We start from the raw sequence: 23519 nt of genomic DNA, 5'->3' as shown, positions 1-23519 counted from the left end.
AGAAAAAGACAACAACGTAACAACAAGACCAGGAACCTCGGATCTAGAGGTGTGTGTGGGACTGTTTTTGTATTCTCACTCCTGCACATGCTGCAGATGGGATTGGTCAAAAGAAATTTTGACCAATCCCATCTGCTCCTGAAGGAATGTTGACCAATCCCGCCCACTCCTGAAAGAATTTTGTCCAATCCCGCCCACTCCTGAAAGAATTTTGATCAATCCCGCTTGCTCCTGAAGGAATACTTAACCAATCCTGCCCACTCTCAAAGGAGTTTTGGCCAATCTTGATCACTCCTGAAAGAATTCTGGCCAATCTCCTTTTGACTAAATTCCTTCAGGAGTAGGCAGGACTGTTCAAACTTCCTTTGTGAGCTGAAGGTTAGAGCAATCCTGTCGACCAAAGGAATTTTCACCAATCCTGCCCATTCCCAAAGGAATTTGGAGTTTTGGCCAATCCTGATAGCTCCTGGAAGAATTCTGGCCAATTCTGCTCGCTCCTGAAGGAATTTTCACCAACGCTGCCCACTCACAAAGGAATTTGACCAATCACGACCTCACCTAAAGGAATTTGACCAATCACAACCTCACCTAAAGGCATTTTGACCAATCTCTTCCATTCCAAAAGGAATTCTGACCGATCCCACCCGCTCCTGCAGTTACTGTTTTTGTTGTGCAGTATTTTCCAATGAACATAGTTGGTCCCATTTCCCAAGAATAAAAAAAACAAATTAGTAATTTAAACCATGGTAACTTTAACTTGGATAAAGCAAGTACTGAAGATGAATGAAGGCACTAAATGTGCGCTTGAGTATTCCAGTACATCAGATACACGCCCATGTTAATGAACATAGCATTTCTTTGTAAAGTAAGGAAACTGGGAGCAAAGAAACATGCCGAGTAACCGGTAACTGTAGCATGTAGGCCTGATCTAGCATGATTTGGGTGATGTTAGGTGTGTGTGTGTGTGTGTGTGTATGAAAGCTCTAGCTCTGTGTTATCTGGAACAAAGGCTAAAAGTCACGTGTGCATGTTTCTAAGCACTAATTTCACATGCTAGCTGCTAATTAGCTGATCAGCTATAGCAGGCTTTTTTTTTTTTTTTTTTTTAAAGATTATTGTCATTATGTAGCTACGAAATGTCATGTTTACTGTTTGTATTGTTCTCCACCAGCTTGAATGAATTCCAGTCAGAACTCCTGTAATAAGTATTTGGGATGCAGCCATGTTTTTTTTTCTTCTTCAAAGAGTGGCTAAGAGGAGCGTGTAAGAAGGGTATTAGTGTTCGGTGTTTGTGTGGCGCAGCGTTTTTCAACCGGGGAATGTTAAGCAGAGCTGAAGCTGCATTAAGCGAAGGCCAGTAGGATGACACGCCATTGCTTTTATCCTGAAAAGGATGGAGAGAGAGAGAGAGAGAGAGAGAGAGAGAGAGAGAGAGAGAGAGAGAACAAACCCTGCCATCTGGCAGTAATGGTGTTAGAGAGAAGCAGAGAGCACACGTGTAAAACATACACGAGTGTTTAACCCTTCTGTCCTGCTCAAAATGACCCACTTTAAATCTTTACTCAAAGTGTGTGTGTGTGTGTGTGTGTGTGTGTCTAAGTAGATGGATGGGATGCAGATGAAACGAGATTTATGAAGAGACTAGGATTAGTGACCACTCCCTCAGCTTTCATGAAAAGTGCACTGCTGTAAACAGAGCTAGAGAAAACAACAGAAAATATTACCCACAGTGCTGTGCTGCTGAATGCTCCGTTCTGATTGGCCAGAAGGTGTTGATTCATTATCTATAACCGCAGCTCTGACAGTAGCGCAGCTACAAATCACTATTTAGTTTATTCATCATTAATGCGCTCGTTCTATAGTCACAGCTCAATCACAGGGACCTGTATGTTTATGTAACGTGTAGGGAAGGAGTCTCCAGTGTCAGAGGTGAAGCTGTAACTTGAAGTTTTCCAACATCTTCAGGACAGAGGAGTTTTTACGCTTCCTCGCGGTTTCTTGGTAACGTGACGGTACGCTTTTTTCTTCTTCTTGACTTCGAGAGAGCGAGAATAAAGAGAGGCAGGTGAGGGGACGAGTGTTCTGTAGCTGCTGTAACGCAGGTCATTTTGCAAAAAACATTAAACGTAACTATAAATGGATAAAAAGTATGACGTGTCGTTCTTTAATAAAGAGAAAATTGTAATTGTTGGTAAATTGCTGTAGAACAAGAGGAATAAAACACACACGGGGATGTGCTGTTCCAGGAAAATCCCACACATGCACACACACACACACACACACACACACACACACACACGATCTGTTAGATTAGCATGTGTATAAAGCATGATTATATAAACAGTCACAACAACATTTAATTTTTATTGTTGTATTTGTGAACAGAACAAACAGAACTGCAAACAAAACCTGCAACACTAATAGAAACAAATCCACACACACACACACACACACACACACACACACCCCCTAACAAAAAAAACAAAAAAAAAAATGTAGGAACAACACTGTTTTTAAGATTCAGCGATTTTAATAGAACAACAATAACAGTGAGGCTAAGTTTTAAATAAAACCGGAATGTGTGTGTGTGTGTGTGTGTGTGTGTGAGAGAGAGAGAGAGAGAGATAGTGTGCACTCCACAGCCGCACTAAGAAGTAAATTCACTTCATAATGCACGTGTAAAGAAGAAGTCAGTTCAGTGTTGTTTATTCTGCATCAATACTGACTGCTAAAGTGTTGGGGTTTACAGTGCGAGTTAGAATTAGGGGGGTTTGAGTTAGGGATTAGGGTTTAGGGATTAGGGTTTAGGGATTAGGGAATAGGGATTAAGGTCTGGGTGATTATTGGTTAGATTTAGGGTTTAGAAATTAGGAGTTTGACCTAAATTTCCAAACCCCTACACTCCAATTTAACTTCCAAACCCTATGCCCTAACCCCTAAACCCTAATCTCCAGATTTTAAGATCCTTCACCACTGAACTCACCAGGGGAAAGTTGGAGTGTGCAGTAAAACTGATCCCTACTGACACCCCTAACCTGTGCCCTAACCCCTAAACCACATGCAGTCTCCAGAAACAGACAGCGGGCTCGGCTCTGTCCTGATAATAACAGAGAGAGAGAGAGAGAGAGAGAGACTCAGACCGGCTGTGGAGTGATACAGGTGTGTGTGTCTGTGTGTGTGTGTGCGTCTGTGTGTGTTTTATCCTTTGGGAGCGCTGTACTGCCGAAGGAGAGACGAGATGGAGCTGGACTCGGTCACTTCCTCAGGGAGAGAACCTTCTCCGTCTTTAATGGAGGGATCGGCACCGTTCTGCAGGAGGAGCTCCACTATCTCACCAAACTCACACGCAGACGCTGAGAGAGTGAGACAGGCAGAGAGAGACAGAGAGAGTGAGACAGGCAGAGAGAGTGAGAGGGAGACAGAGAGAGTGAGACAGGCAGAGAGAGACAGAGAGAGTGAGAGGGAGACAGAGAGAGTGAGACAGGCAGAGAGAGACAGAGAGAGTGAGAGGGAGACAGAGAGAGTGAGACAGGCAGAGAGAGACAGAGAGTGTGAGAGGGAGACAGAGAGAGTGAGACAGGCAGAGAGAGACAGAGAGAGTGAGAGGGAGACAGAGAGAGTGAGACAGGCAGAGAGAGACAGAGAGTGTGAGAGGGAGACAGAGAGAGTGAGACAGGCAGAGAGAGACAGAGAGAGTGAGAGGGAGACAGAAAGAGTGAGACAGGCAGAGAGAGGTAGACAGGCAGAGAGAGACAGAGGGAGTAAGACGGAGAGAGTGAGACAGGCAGATAGTTACTACACTCCTCTGTATACTCTGTGTGTGTGTGTGTGTGTGTGTGTGTGTGTGTGTGTGTGTGTGTTAGTTATGCTCCCCGATGTCCAATCAGAACACAGATTTCGGTCGACTTAAAATGAAAGAAAACAGCCGCCTTTAATCTTTAATCCACAACAAACACGCACAGGTGTATTCACAGCAACTGGCTCTGCTCTGTGTGTGTGTGGGGGGGGGGGGGGGGGTGTGCGCGTGTCCCCTTAACCAGGTAAGTGAAACTGATGCTGAAAAATCCAGAGAGCTTTTACAGGACAGAGTCAATCACACACACACACACACAGACACACACAGACACACACAGACACACACACAGACACACACACAGACACACACACAGACACACACTTTAGTCCTCAAGAGAAAAACGCTGACTGACAAAGAGCTTTTAACCTGAGACTCGGGGGGGGGCCACACAGACAGACAGACAGACAGACAGCCAGACAGCCAGACAGACAGCAGGTGGTCTGTTTCCAGAACAAGAACCTTTTCAAGAACTTAGGAACCTTAAGTGCATTCTTATCAGAGGAACCTGGTCCGATTCTAGCTCCAGGAACCTTTTTAACTTCGTGCTCCTGAGGCAGGACTTTTCTGCAAACAAGGAGCTATTGGGGGCGGAGCTTGCGGTACTAATCATTGCTGATTGGTCGATGTAAAGGTTCCGGAACCCTTACCAGAACTAAAGAGTTCCTGGTTTGTGTTTCCAACGTACATGCCCCTTCAGTGCCTCACACTCCGTGTGTGTGTGTGTGTGTGTGTGTGTGTGTGTGTGTGTGAGAGAGAGAGAGAGTGTGTTTTATTATGTGCAGTAAAACTACTTGTCATGAATATTGTGGCCCTGCAGCTTTTCAACCCACACACACACACACACACACACACACACACACACACACACTTCATCTCTTATGTTTATTATTTGTTCATCCTGCCAAGTGTCCCGTCCGAGGACAGATGGCGCGCACACACGTGTATTGTTATGTGACATGGAAAGAGAGCTGATTTCCTCTGGGACAACTGGTGATTATTACAGACTCCACACACACACACACACACACACACACACACACACACACACACACACACACAGGGAAAGGAGACAGTGATGGATGAAATTCACTGGATGGAACAATGAGTGAAAACACAGCAGGAGTCACTAATGCATGTGCTCCAATCCTCCTCGTCTCATTGTTCCCTTCATGCCCATGTCCCCTAGTTCTCGCTCCCTCATTCCCTCTTTACTTCTCAATCATTAAATTCCTCCTTCTCTAGTTTCGGTTTCTTTTTTTCCTTCCTCCCGTTCTAAAGTCGTCATTCCTTAAATCTCCTGTTGTCTGGTTTCTTTATGCCGAGTTTGGGTCCGGATCCAACGCGACTCTGACCCTGTTCTAGATTCCTCATTCTCTAAATTCTCTTTTTTCTTTTCTTCTTCACATCACCCTGCTCTAAAATCCTTGTTCCTTGAATTGCCTGGTTCTTCTTTCCTGGTTCTAGGTTCCTTGTTTCTTTTTTTCATTCCTCCTGTTCTAGCGTTCTTGCTCTTTAAATTCGGTGTTCGTTTTCCAGCTCTAGATTCCATTCCGTTATCTTCTGCGTATCCAGGTCCGGGTCTCCTTCTCCCTAGCCACCACCTCCAGCTCCTCCACATGGAACCCCAGGTGCACCCAGGCCACACGAGAGATATAATCTCTCCATCCAGTCCTTGGTCTGCCCCGGGGTCTTCTCCCTGTCCGACGTGCCCGAAACACCTCCCCGGTGCGGCGTCCAGGACGCATTCTAGCCAGATGCCCGAACCACCTCAACTAGCTCCTTTCCACGCAGAGGAGCATCGACTCCACGTTGAGCTCCTCCCGAAGGTCCATGCTCCACACCCTGTCTCTGAGGCTAAGCCCCGCCACCCTGTGAAGGAAGCTGTAGATTCCTCCTTCCTTAAATTCTTTCCTTCCTCGTTCCCTTGTTTCCGGTATTAAACTGAAGGACATGTTCACATGTTCATCATCTCCATTTAATCACTTCACATTTCTGAAACCTAATACTGTTATACTGTACGCTCTTTCTCCTTCTTTCCCGTTAAAACACCCGAATGAAAAGTCTACAAAATGTTAAAGTGTGTCTCCCATCTCACTTTAATTATTAACTTTGTTAACGCGTATCCGGTTTATTCCCGTGTTTCTTCTCCAAGCTGTGAAATGACTGAAGAGAGGATGATGTGGTGATAGCGGTTCTGTAGTTATTATAACATACACCGAAAGATTAGATCCCAGGAAATGTAAGGTTCTTACCGTAATGCAGAGGAGTCTGGCCTTCGTTATCCTGGAAAAAGATCAAGAGTGAGAGAGAGAGAGAGAGAGAGAGGGAGAGAGAGAGAGAGAGAGAAAGAGATTAAGAGCGAGAGAGAGATGTAAGTGAGACAAAAAGTAGGCATTTTATTCCGAGTGAGCGATAATGGTCTTATAGATATAATATGATTATGTAAAACACCACAGCACGGTTGATTTCGGGATTCTGACGGGTCGGAAGCCGGAACCCTTAACCACCCAAAGAATCCATAAAGAACCTCATATGCTGAAAAAAAAAAACCTTTAAAAACTTTAAACAAAAATAGGATGTAAAGCACTAGGACTACAGACAGGTAACAGGAAAACTAGAGAAAAGAAATCCCGAACTAAGCGCTAGAGGACGTTGGTAAATGGGGTGAAAAGACCAGGTGGAAAGGAAACTAGGGAACTAGGAGTAATGAGACTAGCATAAAAGTGCAAACACGCATCCAACACTTCACAGACCGAGGACGGAGTCACAGACCGAGGAAGGAGTCACAGACATCGACATGGGGTCACGGACCGAGGACGGAGTCACAGACCAGGGAAGGAGTCACAGACATTGACATGGGGTCACAGACCGAGGACGGAGTCACAGACTGAGGACGGAGTCACAGACATTGACATGGGGTCACAGACCGAGGACAGAGTCACAGACCAGGGAAGGAGTCACAGACCGAGGACAGAGTCACAGACTGAGGACAGAGTCACAGACCGAGGGCAGAGTCACAGACCAGGGAAGGAGTCACAGACATTGACATGGGGTCACAGACCGAGGACAGAGTCACAGACTGAGGACGGAGTCACAGACATTGACATGGGGTCACAGACCGAGGACAGAGTCACAGACCAGGGAAGGAGTTACAGACATTGACATGGGGTCACAGACCGAGGACAGAGTCACAGACTGAGGACGGAGTCACAGACATTGACATGGGGTCACAGACCGAGGACAGAGTCACAGACCAGGGAAGGAGTCATAGACATTGACATGGGGTCACAGACCGAGGACAGAGTCACAGACCAGGGAAGGAGTCACAGACATTGACATGGGGTCACAGACCGAGGACAGAGTCACAGACCAGGGAAGGAGTTACAGACATTGACATGGGGTCACAGACCGAGGACAGAGTCACAGACCGAGGACAGCGTCACAGACATTGACATGGGGTCACAGACCGAGGACAGAGTCACAGACCGAGGACAGCGTCACAGACATTGACATGGGGTCACAGACCGAGGACAGAGTCACAGACCAGGGAAGGAGTCACAGACCGAAGACAGAGTCACAGACCAGGGACGGAGTGGTAATCAGTAACAGAGTGAAAATGAAACACAATTCTAACATTTGTCACTTGTGTGTTTTTGTGTTTGACAGGAAGACAATATTTAGGACAAAGGCCATGGCCACGTGTGTGTGTGTGTGTGTGTGTGTGTGTGTGTGTGCGTGCGTATGTGAGCTGTAAATCAAGACATTTAGCAGATGACACACACATCATCCGGGTTAAATGATGCTTTAATTGCCTGCTGGTCGTGACTGTCACATGACTGATGAGCTTTTAATTGCCCCTTCAATATTTGTTGCCCCAGTGAGTGGAATACACGCACACACACACACACACACACACACACACACACACACATATATAAGTGCAGAGAATCAGTCTAACATAGAAACAACCTCTAGTAATCCAGGGAGTTCAGAGTGTGTGTGTGTGTGTGTGTGTGTGTGTGTGTGTGTGTGTGAGAGAGAGAGAGAGATACAGGCATAATTAAACATGCACAGCTTTAGCAACTCTAATCTGCTTTCAGTAATCTGAAACTGCAACACACACACACACACACACACTCACACACACTCACACACACTCACACACACTCACACACACTCACACACACACTCACACACACAGTATCATGGGACAGCAGTTACTACAGGAACACACTTCTCATGTTGTTTGTGTGTGTGTGTGTGTGTGTGTGTGTTGAAGCTAATGAATCAGGAACAGTCTGATGGAATCGGAGAGAAATTGGATTGTCGGCCATTTTGTTGGGGGTGGGTCTGAGGTGTGACCCTGTACATCATCTATCCATTAAGACTCTCTCTCTCTCTTCCTCTATCTCTCCCTCTCTCTCCCTCCATCTCTCTCTCTCTCTAGCATTTTACCTTTGTTCAGGTTTTCCTTATGCTGCAGAAAACTCATACTGCTGATTCTCCTATTTCACTTTTCTCTTCTTCTTTCCTTCCATCATCCTTCTTTTTTCATCACCACTCCCTCTTCCCTTCTTTTTTACTTTCTCTTCTTCCTTCCCTCCTTCTTTAATTTTTACTTTTCTCCTCTTCCTTATTCCTTTCCTTTTTACTTCTCTTTCTCCTTCCTTCCACTAGGAGTGATGACAGGTGATGAAGCGTATGATGAATTCTGAATGAGACACAGCCGAGGGTCCTTTACACGCTGACCAGTCAGAGCAGAGACGGATAAATAATAATAAGAATAAGAATAATAATAAGAAGAAGAAGAAGAAGAATCACGATAATTTAATTAACGACCATTATATGAAAATATGTCATTACTGTGTGTGTGTGTGTGTGTGTGTGTGTGTGTGTACTCTAAAGAGTCTATCAATATTCCACTCTCGCTCTATCGCTCTACATCTCAAGCCAAGAACCCCCGAGTATTCACCAATTGGATTATGGGAGCAATGTACACACACACACACCACACCACACACACACACACCCCACACACACACATGAGGGAGGAGAGAAAAGAAGAGAAAAAGACATGAACAGACAGAAAGGAAAAAGAATAAAGAGAGAAAAGTAGGTCTCATGGAATAGTCTTTCTAACACTGCCCCTCTCTCTCTCTCTCTCTCTCTCTCTCTCCATCTCCGTATACGTCTCTCGCTCCTCCTTTCTGTCTCTCTCCTGATCTCTCGTGTTCTCTCTCTTCATTTCTTATTGTTTTCCTCTTTCTGTCTCTCTAAATGTGTTTCTTCTTTTATCTTTTAGTCTCGTAATCTGTCTCTTATCCCCTCTTTTTCTTACCCCCCCCCCCCCACCCCCCCAGCTCTCTGACAGTACAGTTGGGGAAGTGAGGGAAATGGGTAAGTAATGATGATTTATGATGAAGGAGTGCAGTGGACGGAGGGATCGATAGAGCTTCGCTCTGTTCTTATGCAGATCCACACTAACCAAGTGCCATTCATCAGAACACACACACACACACACACACACACACACACACACACACTACACTTAAATATTTGGATATGTACACAATGTTTTGTGTGTGTGTGTGTGTGTGTGTGTGTGTGTAGCTGTGTTAAAAGGATCAGGAGACCCGGTCAGTCCTAATTGCATCTGCTTCACCTCTGTGTGTGTGTGTGTGTGTGTGTGTGTGTGTGTGTTCACCTTGTCAGTCAGAGTGTGTGTTACAAGAGTGTGTGCACTCATTATACCCTTCAAACTGTCCTTGAGATGGTTGGACAAAGGCACTGTATATTTCAGCATCGAACTCGACATATGGACTGCTCTGGAAGTGATCCTCCATCACCTCAAGAGGCGGGACATATTTAAAGATCCACGCGGAATTTGGTTCTCCTTCTTGCCCAGGTACCACATGAGCCGTGCGAGGTCAAGTGGGCGGAGCTAAAAACAGTGCAGGTTTTACACAGCGTTATCGTTTTTTTCCTTCTCAGATGTTTGCTGGTCACTTTGTTTGTCCCTCACATAGACACGGAGCTAACGGAGTTTTCACAAATGAAACGGGTGAGCAGGGATGAATGAATACGTCTGGAGAAAGTTTATTCCAAGAGTTAACTTGATTAAGGTTCACCCTCAGGGGGAAGGGTTTAAACTAGGGTAGACTGGTTGAGATGTCTATTTAGGGCAGTTGGGTTTGAGTAAAGGGGTCCGGTTAAGGTTCCTACTTGTGAAATGAAGGGGATTTTCCGCCTCTATTGTCTGCTCCTGTTTTGGGGTCGCCTCAGCGGATCTGCCATCCACATGTTATCGTTTTACACCAGATGCCCTTCCTGATGTAACCCTCCCCAGTTTCCAGGCTTGGGACTGGCACTGAGAGTGCACTAGCTCACACAACCCTCCAGTGGCTGGAGTTGGTTCCCCGACCGGGATGAGAGCACCACATGCTAGCCACTAGCCCACCAGGGATCCTGTGAAGGTTCATTTAGGAAATTTTGGTCGAGGTGTTACTTTGGGCAGTTGGGGTCGAGTCAGCAAATCTGGTTATTGTGTGGATGCCAGGTGTGTGGTCTGGGTAACGTATGGACGGAGGATGGCATCGATTAGCGGTACATCAGCCAGTCATGAGTGTCTGATCTCACAAATACAGAATGCTACAGCCAGTTAGTATCTTCTCTGAATGTCTTCAGCAGCCATGTTAGCCTTGTGCACCCCTGACCATAATGCTCATATGTGATTCTTCCCCCAACTGATGCCACAGAGTTAGAAGTACACAACTGTATAGAACGTCTTTGTACGCTGTAGCGTTACAATCTCCCTTCACTGGAACGAAGAGGACCTAACACTGATCCAGCACAACACACAGTGCACAAAGCCAGCTCCATGAAGACACGTGAAGGTCGGAAGAAGGTGGAAGAACTCGAGTGTCCTGCACAGAGCCCTGACCTCAACCCCACTGAACACCTCAGGGGTGAACTGGAACACCGACTGCACCCCAGACCTCACTAATGCTCTTGTAGCTGAATGAACACAATTCCCCACAGCCACGATCCAAAATCTAGTGTAAAGCCTTCCCAGAAGAGAAAAGGGGGAATAAATCTGGAATGTGATGTTCAACAAGCACACATAGGTGTGATGGAAAGGGGTTCACAAACTTTTGACCATAAAGTCCATCATCCCACCCAGTAAATCCCACTCAAGTGCACTGCTATCCCTAAACATGTCTCCAGCCTGATCCCGTCCCAGCAGGAGGACGGATCAGCATGCATTCCGTCCTCCTCCATGTTTGATTTTTCTATTTTTTTAACCGCTGATGGTTTCTCGCCATTGATTTACCCGAGTCTTTTCTCAGTGTGCCTATTCAGCATTTAGAGAGCGTCTCTGTAAACAAAACGCTAACCATATTCAATCCTCCCTCCCTCCCTCCCTCCTTCCCTCCCTTCATCCCCCTGGGACATCTTAGGCTCCATTAAGTGATTCCACTTTGGGCCGGGAGTGGCAGGGAATTAACATGGGCAAGCGCGGGATCATCTGCACAGTTTAAAAACAACTACAAAAAAATAAATAAATGCATAAACCACACTAATATGAAAATCAATGCTGCAGGCGAAGCTAAAGAGCTCATGTGGGGAAAGACCAATAAAGCGGCAGCAGGGCAATTCCAGCCTCTGCTGGGAAATACTTTAATTCATTCTCTCTCTCTCTCTCTCTCTCTCTCTCTCTCTGTGGACAGCTTTAATGTTCTGCAGTATTTATGTGGACGCTTTGAGCAGCAGGAATAAAGCTGTTGAGTGTCCATATTGTGGCTGGCAGGGACGAATGAGAGATGCGGCATGAAAAAATCCTAACAATGATGATTGCCAAAACGCTTGATTGTAAAATGATGGTTGCCAATGATGCTTGCTAAAGAGCCCTTGTTGCATGTTTTGCTTAAAAACAAAACAAAAAAAACCCTTTTATGTCCTGTTCGAGTCACAATTTTAATAAACACATTACAACAGTAAGGATGGTGAAAGCAAAAAGGTGATGTTAGTGTCAGCTAATGGAGTGCTGCTCACAAGTCGATAAGCATTAGCCTTCTAGCAATTTGACCGACATTAGCCTCCTAACAATTGGATAAACATTAGCCTACTACCCAGTAGATCAACGTTAGCCTACTAGCGGCACCAGTTGGAAGGAAGTTTCATAGTAAGTCGGGATGTAAAGTCATAAGTCAGGGTGTATTCAATTCAGTTCGGTTTTATTTGGACAGCACTTTTAACAATGGACACTGTCCCAAAGCAGATTTACAGAAATATAGAATTTCAGGATATAGATTTTAAACGCATCAATTTGTCCCTAATGAGCAGCCAGAGGCGACGGTGGTGAGGAAAAACTCCCTGAGATGATAAGAGTGTAAAGTCATAAATCAGGGTGCAAAGGCATATGTCTGGGTGTAAAGTTGTAAACTAGGGTGTAAAGTCATACATCTAGGTGTACAGTCAGAAGTCTGGATGTAAAGTCATTAGTCAGAGTGGAATGCTGCAAGTCAAGGTAGAAACTTGTAAGTCAGGATGTAAAGTCGTAAGTCAGGGTGTAAAGTCATAACTCTGGGTGTAAAGTCGTAAGCAAGGTTGTAAAGTTGCAAGTCAAGGTAGAAGCTTGTAATTCAGAATGTAAAGTTGTACGTTTGGGTGTAAAGTTGTAAGTCAGGATGTAGAGTCATTAGTCAGGGTGTTAAGTCGTAACTCTGGGTGTAAAGTCGTAACTCTGGGTGTAAAGTCGTAACTCTGGGTGTAAAGTCATAACTCTGGGTGTAAAGTTGTAACTCTGGGTGTAAAGTCATAACTCTGGGTGTAAAGTTGTAAGTCAGGATGTAAAGTCATTAGTCAGGGTGTAAAGTCATAACTCTGGGTGTAAAGTCGTAACTCTGGGTGTAAAGTCGTAACTCTGGGTGTAAAGTCATAACTCTGGGTGTAAAGTTGTAACTCTGGGTGTAAAGTCGTAACTCTGGGTGTAAAGTCATAACTCTGGGTGTAAAGTTGTAAGTCAGGATGTAAAGTCATTAGTCAGGGTGTAAAGTCATAACTCTGGGTGTAAAGTTGTAACTCTGGGTGTAAAGTCGTAACTCTGGGTGTAAAGTCATAACTCTGGGTGTTAAGTCGTAACTCTGGGTGTAAAATTGTAACTCTGGGTGTAAAGTCATAACTCTGGGTGTAAAGTCATAACTCTGGGTGTAAAGTCGTAAGTCAGGATGTAAAGTCATTAGTCAGGGTGTAAAGTCGTAACTCTGGGTGTAAAGTCATAACTCTGGGTGTAAAGTCATTAGTCAGGATGTAAAGTCATTAGTCAGGGTGTAAAGTCGTAACTCTGGGTGTAAAGTCGTAACTCTGGGTGTAAAGTCGTAAGCAAGGTTGTAAAGTCGCAAGTCAAGGTAGAAGCTTGTAATTCAGAATGAAAGTCGTAATTCTAAGTGTAAAATTTGTTTGTAAAGTCATGAACCGTAAGGGTCTGTCTGAAAGAAGTGGTAACTCAACTTATTAACTTTTAACGTTGTCAATTTATTAAAAATAAGCGACAGACCCCCTGTGCGGCACAAGAGAAAAGTGTTGACCCTATCATCCGGAGATCGCGAGGTCGAATACTGTAGCCGGGTGTCCAAAAAGAGCAAAGTTGGCCATGCTCTCAGGGAGGGAGGGGTGCTGCACACTCCATGTTGGTAGCGGTCATGTGATCGGGGAGAGCTGCCTGATGGGTGGGAATTGGCCATGACTAAATTAGGGAGTAAATTGGGGAGTGGGGAGTTGATAGATGTTATAAAAGTATTTATAAGAGAGTGTAGTGCATATAATTTTGTGGAAGGAGTTCCCTCCTCCAAAATGCACGTTTAATCGATTTTTTCCCTTATATTAATGTTTTATACGCTCCTAATTATACCTAGTCAATGTTTCACGTTTAAAATGTGCTTTATAAATAAATTTGACTTCCTCCATAGAACTGAGCAAAAAGATGTGTGTAATGTAAACATTGTGTACAATACTTCAAATATTTCCACCCAAATAACCGGAGCCACTATTTATCATTATTCTTTAATATATATTCACCAAAATTACTGACGCCCCTCGGAAACATTTTAAATAAACCCAAACGAACAATCGTTCTTGCAACCGGTGTTTTGTAGAGAAGAAAACTGCAAAATGTTGTGTTTCAGTGAGAAGCCGTGGTGTTTCTGATGGATTGACTGCGAGATCCGTTATGATGCAGAGATCAGGGTGATTTGTTGCACAGCGGGAATACAAGGGGCCTGAAAGTACCGTCGCTCTCAGCACTGAATCTCAAACAGCTGCTCTGGGACTCCGAGGGTGTGTGTGTGTGTGTGTGTGTGTGTGTGTGTGTGTGTGTGTGTGTGTGTTTAATAACCCGTCTGTATGCTGTGTTTAACATGGTGTCATCCATCATGTGCTAAAACGTTATGTAGCTTCACTCACAGTCGGACCATGAGTGGCTTCAGAACTCCTCATTTTGGTACCACACACACACACACACACACACACACACACACACACACGTCTTAAACTGTTGGTGTGTGCCAATTAGAATGTCTCAACTTAAGTTTTTCATGGTTAAATATGAAGTCGATTATTTTCCTCCAACAGTACATCCCAAAGTGTTTTATTCCTCTTACACAACGGCGTTTTTATTTACAGTGGAGCTTGAAAGTTGTGGTGCTTCTGCATAAATGCGACCTAAAACATCATCAGATTTTCACACAAGTCCTAAAAGTAGATAAAGAGAACCCAATGAAATAAACAAGACAAAAATATTACACTCGGTCGTTTATTTATTGAGGAAAACATTTCCTATTATAGGTCACATTTATGCAGATATACAGAAAATTAAAACTATTTTTTTTTTTTTTTTTTTTTTTTAATCAGTTGATGATTACCTTTAACGTTGTGGAACATCCGTGAGACGAGTAAAATCCCGTTCTCACTTACATTATAGTAGCTATCAACATTCGTTCCCTCACCATCCCCTCTCTTTATTCTCTCGAGGAAAAAAAAAAAAAAACCACGTCGCTATAGAAACGACGGTGTATCAGAACCGAGCGCGTCAAAATGAACGTTAATATAAACCTGTGATTTGCAGCTGCACTACTGTCAGAGAAAAATTTAGCCTGACCACTAAATCTCACACAGGTTATTTAAAAATAAATAAATACATTTTAAAAAAGGCTGAACAGTTTGGGGAGACGGAGCCGCTACCTATTAAAGTCCTGTTGATCCAGGATTACTGATAAATACCCTGCGCTGTCCGCGCCCATCAGCTGATGAAGCTCAAAATGATTGAAATTATAATGGCACCCCTCTCCAACACACACACACACACACACACACACACACACAAAACTCCAATCAACAAATTAAAATAATCACTTTTATTTAATGGTGATCTAAAATCTGATCCGATCCGATCAACAACACAGACCCTGTTTCAGAGACTTACAGAGAAAATATAACGGATATGAAGAGCACAAAGAGGACCTCGGAGTCAAAAACCTGGACGGAAAAGTCTCCCGGAATACGTCTGTCTATGTTATTCTCCGTCGCAATATTAGACACAACAAATGTGTAATGGATGTTAAAAATATAATACTTTAGCGTCAGTGAGGTTTGGCGAGTAATAAATAACGACGCTAATATCAGTTAACTTCACTGTACGTTTCCTATCGCCTCCTTAAAATCGATTTTATTTGATCATTTCACAAAGCATTTCGCTTTATGTTACATTATATAGTGAAACTCATCGTGTCCGGTCTGGATGAGGCAGATTTTGGGATAGACGGAGTCCTGGGCTTGACTTTAGCGGAGTAATACGATGATAGGACAGCCACACTGTGATAAATGACATCACGATGCGATCACGCTGTTTTGATTGCGATATTTTTTTATGTTAACGTTATCATTAAAACTCATTTTTTTTATATAACGCTTATGAACTTACCAAGTTTTGTAAAGTTTCTCCTTGTTGACATTTTTTTTTTTTTTTTTTTTTTTAACATTAACAATTTCTTCCCTCTTCCTTTTCAGTGGTAAATAATCGAATACTGCAGACATAAAAAATGTTTAAGTTTTTTGCCTGGCACTTGGTTAGCAAACGTAAACATCATCATGCATATCGTGAAGTGTAGAAAAGTACTGTGACATGATATTTTCATCATCATATCGCACACTCCTGTCCAAAAACTACATTTTTAAGAACGTGCAAAATTGTTTGCCAGAAAAGAAATCCTACATTTCCAAGACCTCGTAATTTTTATATATATTTATATATATATATATATATAAATAAATAAACACACATACACACAGTATAGAATTTTTCTGTATAAAAAATGAGAGAAGAGAATTTCTGGCGTTGTGAGTCGTAGCACCGAGCTGAATGAGGTTTTAATATTAAATCCCCTTCATGTGTTAATCTTTTATCTCTAATATTTAAAAAAAAAATGAAAGTCATTTGTAAATGTTCTGATGATGTGGGTTTAATAAAAAATAATAAATTAAAAATACAATTTGGCTGATTACTTCCGATTGATCTGCCTCATCGAGGATCAGGACGAGCAGGTTCAGGAGGATTAGCACGGCTCAATCCGACTACAAATCTCCGAACTGTGTGTGTGTGTGTGTGTGTGTGTGTGTGTGTCCATATCATTATGAGACCTTATTTAAATCCGTACCTGAATCTCACCTGTAGCTCTTCTCACTAAGCGTAAATAAACCTCGGCTGCGTCTCATTCGGGACTCTGTAGTGTGCCACGGTGACTTACTCTCATAGCCAAAAAAAAAAAAAAAGGAAATGAATCTTAAAATTGCGTTTTTACATCCTCCTGAACCACCGGAGGAACCGCAATACGAAGGAAATGTTGTTCTTTGCCACTCGTGGCGTGCTCGGAATCGCTCGTCAGGTAAACGTACGTTTAAAAATAGCAGGGAAGGAGGTCATCAAGCTCCGCCCACGACGGCTCGCAGAAAGGTACTGATTCCGGAACAGGAAGTAAAAATCGGTTCTAGGTCCTACACTGGGAATGTGCTTCTGCATTCCTAGCGGCCTGTAACCACGGCAACCTCGCAATGAACTGTTTTATGGGATGGTGTTGTCTCGGATTCTTGGAACACAACCGCATTCCGAATGGGACACGCCCACTGTACTGTAGATCAGTGGACACAACGGAATCATAATATGTGTGTGTGTGTGTGTGTGTGTGTGTGTGTGTGTGTACCTGGCTGTTGATGTTGGCGTTGTTGTTCAGTAAGAAAGTCACAAGCTCTTTGTGTCCTCTGTCACACGCCCAGTGCAGCAGCGCTCGACCCTGAAACAGGTAAGAGAGATCCTGAAAGGACGGAAAGGAGGGAGGGGCTTAGACTAGGTGAGTAGGGTGAAAATAGGTATAGCAGTTTAGGACAGGAAAGTGGGGTGAAAGAAGGAGGGAGGGGCCTACGACAGGTAAGTGGGGTTAAAAAAGAGGGAGGGTCTTCTGACAGGTCAGAAAGTTAATCATAAAGGGGAGGGGCTTAGAGCAGGTAAGTCAATCCACTAAACAGACTTAACTACATAACTACATATAGCTCTAACACTCAGGTAGCCGAATGCTGTTTAGGTGTGTGTGTGTGTGTGTGTGTGTGTGTGTGTGTGTGTTTGTGTGCGTATGTGATTAAAGCCCCTCCCCCATTCCTTTAATCCTCATGAAGTTAAACTTCACCACAGAAATAAAAATAAATAAATGATGTGCAGCAGTTTATAACTCAGAGCCTCGCCTCCCGCAGGCCGCCTCCCGAGGTGATGGCAGGTCGACTGCCGCTCCGAGCGAGAGAGAGAAGAGCATTATGGGTATTTGTGCTCCAGAAACAAATGGGCGGTTAGCGTTTAGCGCAGGCGGCCATGATGGATGGATAGAGCTCAGAGGAGAAAAAATTCCCCCATCACCTCGCGTCTGCTGCCCACTTCATTTTTTAGCAACGGCCAATTAGATAAAGCAAACTCCTTACGGCGAATTCCTGCGTTTAAACGGCATCGATCACCGTGGCCCAACGCTAAAATGGATATTTATGAGGGAGCAGGGCGCGCGCCGCGAGGAGTTCTTACGCACGCCGTTCCCTCTGATTGTTCATCAACATTTCAGCACACCCACAGACCAACATCCCTCCTCCTCCAGTCTCCAAAGATTAAACACAACATCACTCTAAAACCACACCCTGCTCACTACATAGTGCACTATTTTAACCGAAAATACTCAATTCCAGCACAGAGCTACAGGTCCGTGTCCAAACCAAGTACACTAGAATCACAGGTTACATAAACACCATCATCAGTCTGTGGTTGTGTCCTAAATCACACACTGGTCACTATATATAAAAACACATAACACCACGGTTAGTCTTCTGTGGACGTGTCCCAAACCACACACACATTCACTGTACAGGCCACATCATCATCATCATCATCATCATCATCATCATCATGATTCCTCAGTATAGGGCACAGGGATAAAGGAGGCATTTAGGACACAGCATCTATGAGATACAATCATACTGAAATGGATGACGCTGGTTAGCATTTCAGCTTTAGCTAGATAAAGCTTTAATTTTTATTTACAATATCCAATGAAATTACACAACAGAATTCCAGGTATGGAAAGCGAGGCTTGGAGTGCGCAGGAGGAAGCAGCATTGAGTGCTTTATAATATCGATTAGCGTAGCATTGATCATGGTGAGCGCTGTGATCGCCGATAGATTAATGAGTCTCTGCAGGACGGCCTGTGATTGGCCGAAGCCCTTTTGATGATATCATCTCGTTGTGCCTCTTCAGAACAGGTTCATGTACCCGAATACCTCCAAAGTCCCATAAATAACCTCCAAATCTACAACCCCAATTCCGAAAAAGTTGGGACAGTAGCAAAATGCAAAAAAATAAATAAATAAAGAGAGTCGTTTGAAAATCCAGTTAACCCTGTACTGTATTCAAAACACTTTATTAACACGTTATTTGATGTTTTACTTTGTGAATTGAATTTATATTTGAAAATATACACTCATTTAAAATCTGATGACTGCTACACATTACAAAAAGTTGGGACAGTGGACTGTTTACCGCTGTGCAACACCAGCTTTTCTTTTAATAACACGTATTAAGCGTTTGGACGCTGACTGAAGACTCCAGTTGGTTAAGTTTAGCGAGCGGAATTTTCATCCATTATATATTTCTTCAGCTGCGTGATTGTACGAGGATTTCGTTGCCTTATTTTGCGCTTCATAATGCGCTACACGTTGTCAATGGGAGACATCTCAGGACTGCAGCAGACCATGCTCGCACCCACACTCTCTGCTTACGCAACCATGCGCTTGTAATCCGGGCAGAATAGAATCCTGACACACCCCCATACCATGGGCACTGACACGCCCCCATACCTTGGGCACTGACACGCCCCCATGCCATGACAGACGCTGGCTTTTGGACCTGACGCTGATAACAACTCGGACGGTCCTTTTCATCTTTGGCCCGGAGAACACGACGGCCGTTTTGTCCAAAAACTATTTGACACGTCGACTTGTCGGACCACAAAACACGATTCCACTGTGCTACTGTCCATCTCAGATGAGACCGAGCTCAGAGAAGTGGGCGGAGCTTCTGGACAGTGTTGATGTACAGCTTCTGCTTTGCATAGTAAAGCATTAACTTGTATCTGTGGATGCAGCGGCGAATGGTGTCGACTGACAAAGCTTTACCAAAGTATTCCCGAGCCCATGTCAGATCTCCATTACAGACTCATGACGGTGTTTAAGACGGTGACGTCTGAGGGATCGGAGATCACACACATTCAGAAGTGATTTTCGGCCTCGCCCTTTACACACCGAGATTTGACCGGATTCCTTGAATCTTTTAACTATATTGAGCACTGTAGAAGGTGAAACGCCCAAAATCCTACTGATTTGTCTTTGGGGAATGTTCTTCTCAAAGTGTTGGATTATTCACTGACACATCTGCTGGCAGATCGGCGAGACTCGACCCGTCCTCGCTCTTGAAGGACTCTGCCTTTTTTGGAGGCTCCTGATATACTATGATTAGACGATTGCCTCACCTGTTTCACATCACCTTCTTATTTCAACTTCTCACATCGCTATTAGTCCTAAACTGCCACTGTCCCAACTTTTCTGGAACATGTTGCATGCATCAATTTCAAAATAAACATTTATCTTAAAAAAAAACAAAACTATGTAGTTGATTACATAAAACATCAAATACCTTCCCTACTCCACATTATTGAATACATTGATACCCTGATATTCTATAAATACCACCACATATCCCCAATATTCCCCACCGTACACCCCTAAATACCCTACTATTCTATAAATACCACCACATATCCCCAATATTCCCCACCGTACACCCCTAAATACACTGATATTCTATAAATACCACCACATATCCCCAATATTCCCCACCGTACACCCCTAAATACCCTACTATTCTATAAATACCACCACATATCCCCAATATTCCCCACCGTACACCCCTAAATACACTGATATTCTATAAATACCACCACATATCCCCAATATTCCCCACCGTACACCCCTAAATACCCTACTACTCTATAAATGCCACCACATATCCCCAATATTCCCCACCGTACACCCCTAAATACCCTACTATTCTATAAATACCACTACATATCCCCGATATTCCCCACCGTACACCCCTAAATACACTGATATTCTATAAATACCACCACATATCCCCAATATTCCCCACCGTACACCCCTAAATACCCTACTATTCTATAAATACCACCACATATCCCCGATATTCCCCACCGTACACCCCTAAATACCCTACTATTCTATAAATACCACCACATATCCCCGATATTCCCCACCGTACACCCCTAAATACCCTACTATCCTATAAATACCACCACATATCCCCGATATTCCCCACCGTACACCCCTAAATACCCTACTATTCTATAAATACCACCACATATCCCCGATATTCCCCACCGTACACCCCTAAATACCCTGATATTCTATAAATACCACCACATATCCCCGATATTCCCCACCGTACACCCCTAAATACCCTACTATTCTATAAATACCACCACATATCCCCGATATTCCCCACCGTACACCCCTAAATACCCTACTATTCTATAAATACCACCACATATCCCCGATATTCCCCACCGTACACCCCTAAATACCCTACTATTCTATAAATACCACCACATATCCCCGATATTCCCCACCGTACACCCCTAAATACCCTGATATTCTATAAATACCACCACATATCCCCGATATTCCCCACCGTACACCCCTAAATACCCTGATATTCTATAAATACCACCACATATCCCCGATATTCCCCACCGTACACCCCTAAATACCCTACTATTCTATAAATACCACCACATATCCCCGATATTCCCCACCGTACACCCCTAAATACCCTACTATCCTATAAATACCACCACATATCCCCAATATTCCCCACCGTACACCCCTAAGTACCCTTCTATTCTATATAAACTGTCCTCTACTGATAGCCTTTTATATCCCCCTCCACTACCGCAATACTGCCTAATACCCCTGGATAAAACCCATCCCCTGAACGCCATCCTCAAATAGTCCGCAAAACACCCCCGCCCCCACCCCACAAAAATACCCCCCGATGCCACTACACTCCATGTCCAAACACCCCAGAAACCCACTCTTTATTCTGGTCTAAAATTAAATGTGTTTAACTTCCGTGCTTCTCCTCCTCCTACATTTAAGCTAATGTGTTTGGCCTCTGAGAGACAGACGCTGACCCCCACAGGTTAGAGGTTAAAGGTCATGCAGAGAGTTTATTTCACCTCATATTAGAGCAGCACCGATCATCAGTTGCTGAAAATATCAAACTGTATTTATACAGTGTACAAAATTGAACTGTGGTTAAGCTGTTCTCGTCACATTATTATTCACTTCCACTATCTTGATATTTATCTGACAATTATTATTATTATTATTATTATTATTATTATTATTATTCTTATTAGCAGTAGCAGTAATAATAATAGCAGTGGTAATGATAGTAGAAGTAATGTTAATAGTAAGATAGTTGTAGACAGTACATAGTAGTAGTTGTAAGTGCAGTAGTAATGAAAGTAATAGTTATAATAGCAGTTGTAATTATACTAGTAATAGTAGTAGCGGTAGCAATGATAGTAGAAGTAATGCTAATAGTAAAATAGTAAAAAATTCAGATTCAGACAATGTAAATGTAAAATTTAAGTTTCTCACACAGCTATAAACCCTGACCCTGTATCAGTGTTAATAAATAACGGATCTGGGAAGAATACAGATCAGCTGAGTGGGACAGTGTGTGTGTGTGTGTGTGTGTGTCTGTGTTAAGGGATGTAAAGATTCTGATAGTCCTTATATCACTAAAGCTGCATCTAAAAGCACTTTTCCCCCAATAAATTTGAAGCTACAACTCCCCCTGCAGGTCAGTCTACTACACTACAGCACGAGAGAGATGGGGGAGAGAGAGAGAGAGAGAGAGAGAGAGAGAGGAATTAAATAGTACAAATGAAGGAGGAAAAAATAAGGAATAAGTAAATGTGTAAGGAGCAAGTGGACAGGGAGTGAACAGTATAGGGAACAGGAAGTAGGGAGTGATTTGGGACACAGCCCTCGTACCTCCTCGTCCTTGGTGTTGACGTCGACGTTGTGTGTGCTGAGGGCCGAGCGAATCTGCTCGATGTTGTTCTCTCTGCAGTAGTCAAATATGTTCTTATCCTCCTCCCTACACACACACACACACACACACACACACACACACACACACACACGTGACATCGACTCTCAATAACGCAGGAGAGATCATATATTCTGACATCATTTTTAACCTGAATTTGTTCAACAAAGACATCAGGGCTGCGTGATCTGGGAATAACAACACAATAGTGTGTGTGTGTGTGTGTGTGTGTGTGTGTTCTGCAGGGTTACAGTAGCTGTAATGAATATCTATCCAGTGGCGTTAATCACAGCAGTGCAGTGGAGGTCATTAATAAATTCCTCTGCAGCACCTGATGAATTCTTTTTTAATTACGGTAATTAACAGTGAACTCCATTTGTTATTATGACATCATCAGGTCAAATACCGCAGAAAATCTCAGCGTATTTACTGGATTACAGATAAATCCACACTGACACGTTTAAGACATCTCTAGCGCTTTCTGAGCCGCAGGCTGCGCGTCACTGTCCGATCCCGCTCGGCTAGATTAGAGTCCGATCCAACAGCATCACCATCTGTCGTGTTTTATTCCTCTCGTATCAGAGCAATTTCAATTTCCTGCATTATCAATAAATACATCACGCTTTTAACCATTTATATTTACATTGAATCTGCTGAAACCACTTAGTGCCCGTTCTCACTTACCTTACAGCAGCTATAAACACTCGTTCCCTCACCATGCCTCTCTTTATTCTTTCTCTCTTTATTCCCTCTCTTTATTCTTTCTCTCTTTATTCTCTCTCTGTTTCTCTCTTTATTCCCTCTCTATTGTTTCTCTCTTTATTCCCTCTCTATTGTTTCTCTCTTTATTCCCTCTCTATTGTTTCTCTCTTTATTCTCTCTCTATT

General features: G+C 43.5%; 1 protein-coding gene across 4 annotated transcripts in view; it reads right to left on the bottom strand.

The window, feature by feature from the left end:
• Positions 1–1536: 1536 nt before the first annotated feature.
• The window catches only part of acbd6 (acyl-CoA binding domain containing 6), a 30964-nt gene continuing 8981 nt past the window's right edge, over positions 1537–23519 (bottom strand). The window contains exons 5-8 of one of the 4 annotated variants that reach the window (XM_053626003.1): positions 22575–22680; positions 17110–17220; positions 6109–6139; positions 1537–3353 (exon numbers count right to left, since the gene is read on the bottom strand). In XM_053626003.1, the coding sequence (XP_053481978.1) occupies positions 3199–3353; positions 6109–6139; positions 17110–17220; positions 22575–22680 (403 nt within the window). In that variant the 3' untranslated portion in view covers positions 1537–3198. The remainder of the gene's footprint in view (positions 3354–6108; positions 6140–17109; positions 17221–22574; positions 22681–23519) is intronic. The other 3 variants (XM_053626004.1, XM_053626005.1, XM_053626006.1) reach the window with 3 other exon arrangements.

This window comes from Ictalurus furcatus, chromosome 5 (assembly GCF_023375685.1).
Source record: "Ictalurus furcatus strain D&B chromosome 5, Billie_1.0, whole genome shotgun sequence".
Classification (NCBI taxonomy): Eukaryota; Metazoa; Chordata; class Actinopteri; order Siluriformes; family Ictaluridae; genus Ictalurus; species Ictalurus furcatus.
The sequence above is the reverse complement of the archived record's forward strand: the minus strand, read 5'-3'. Positions and strand labels throughout refer to the sequence as shown.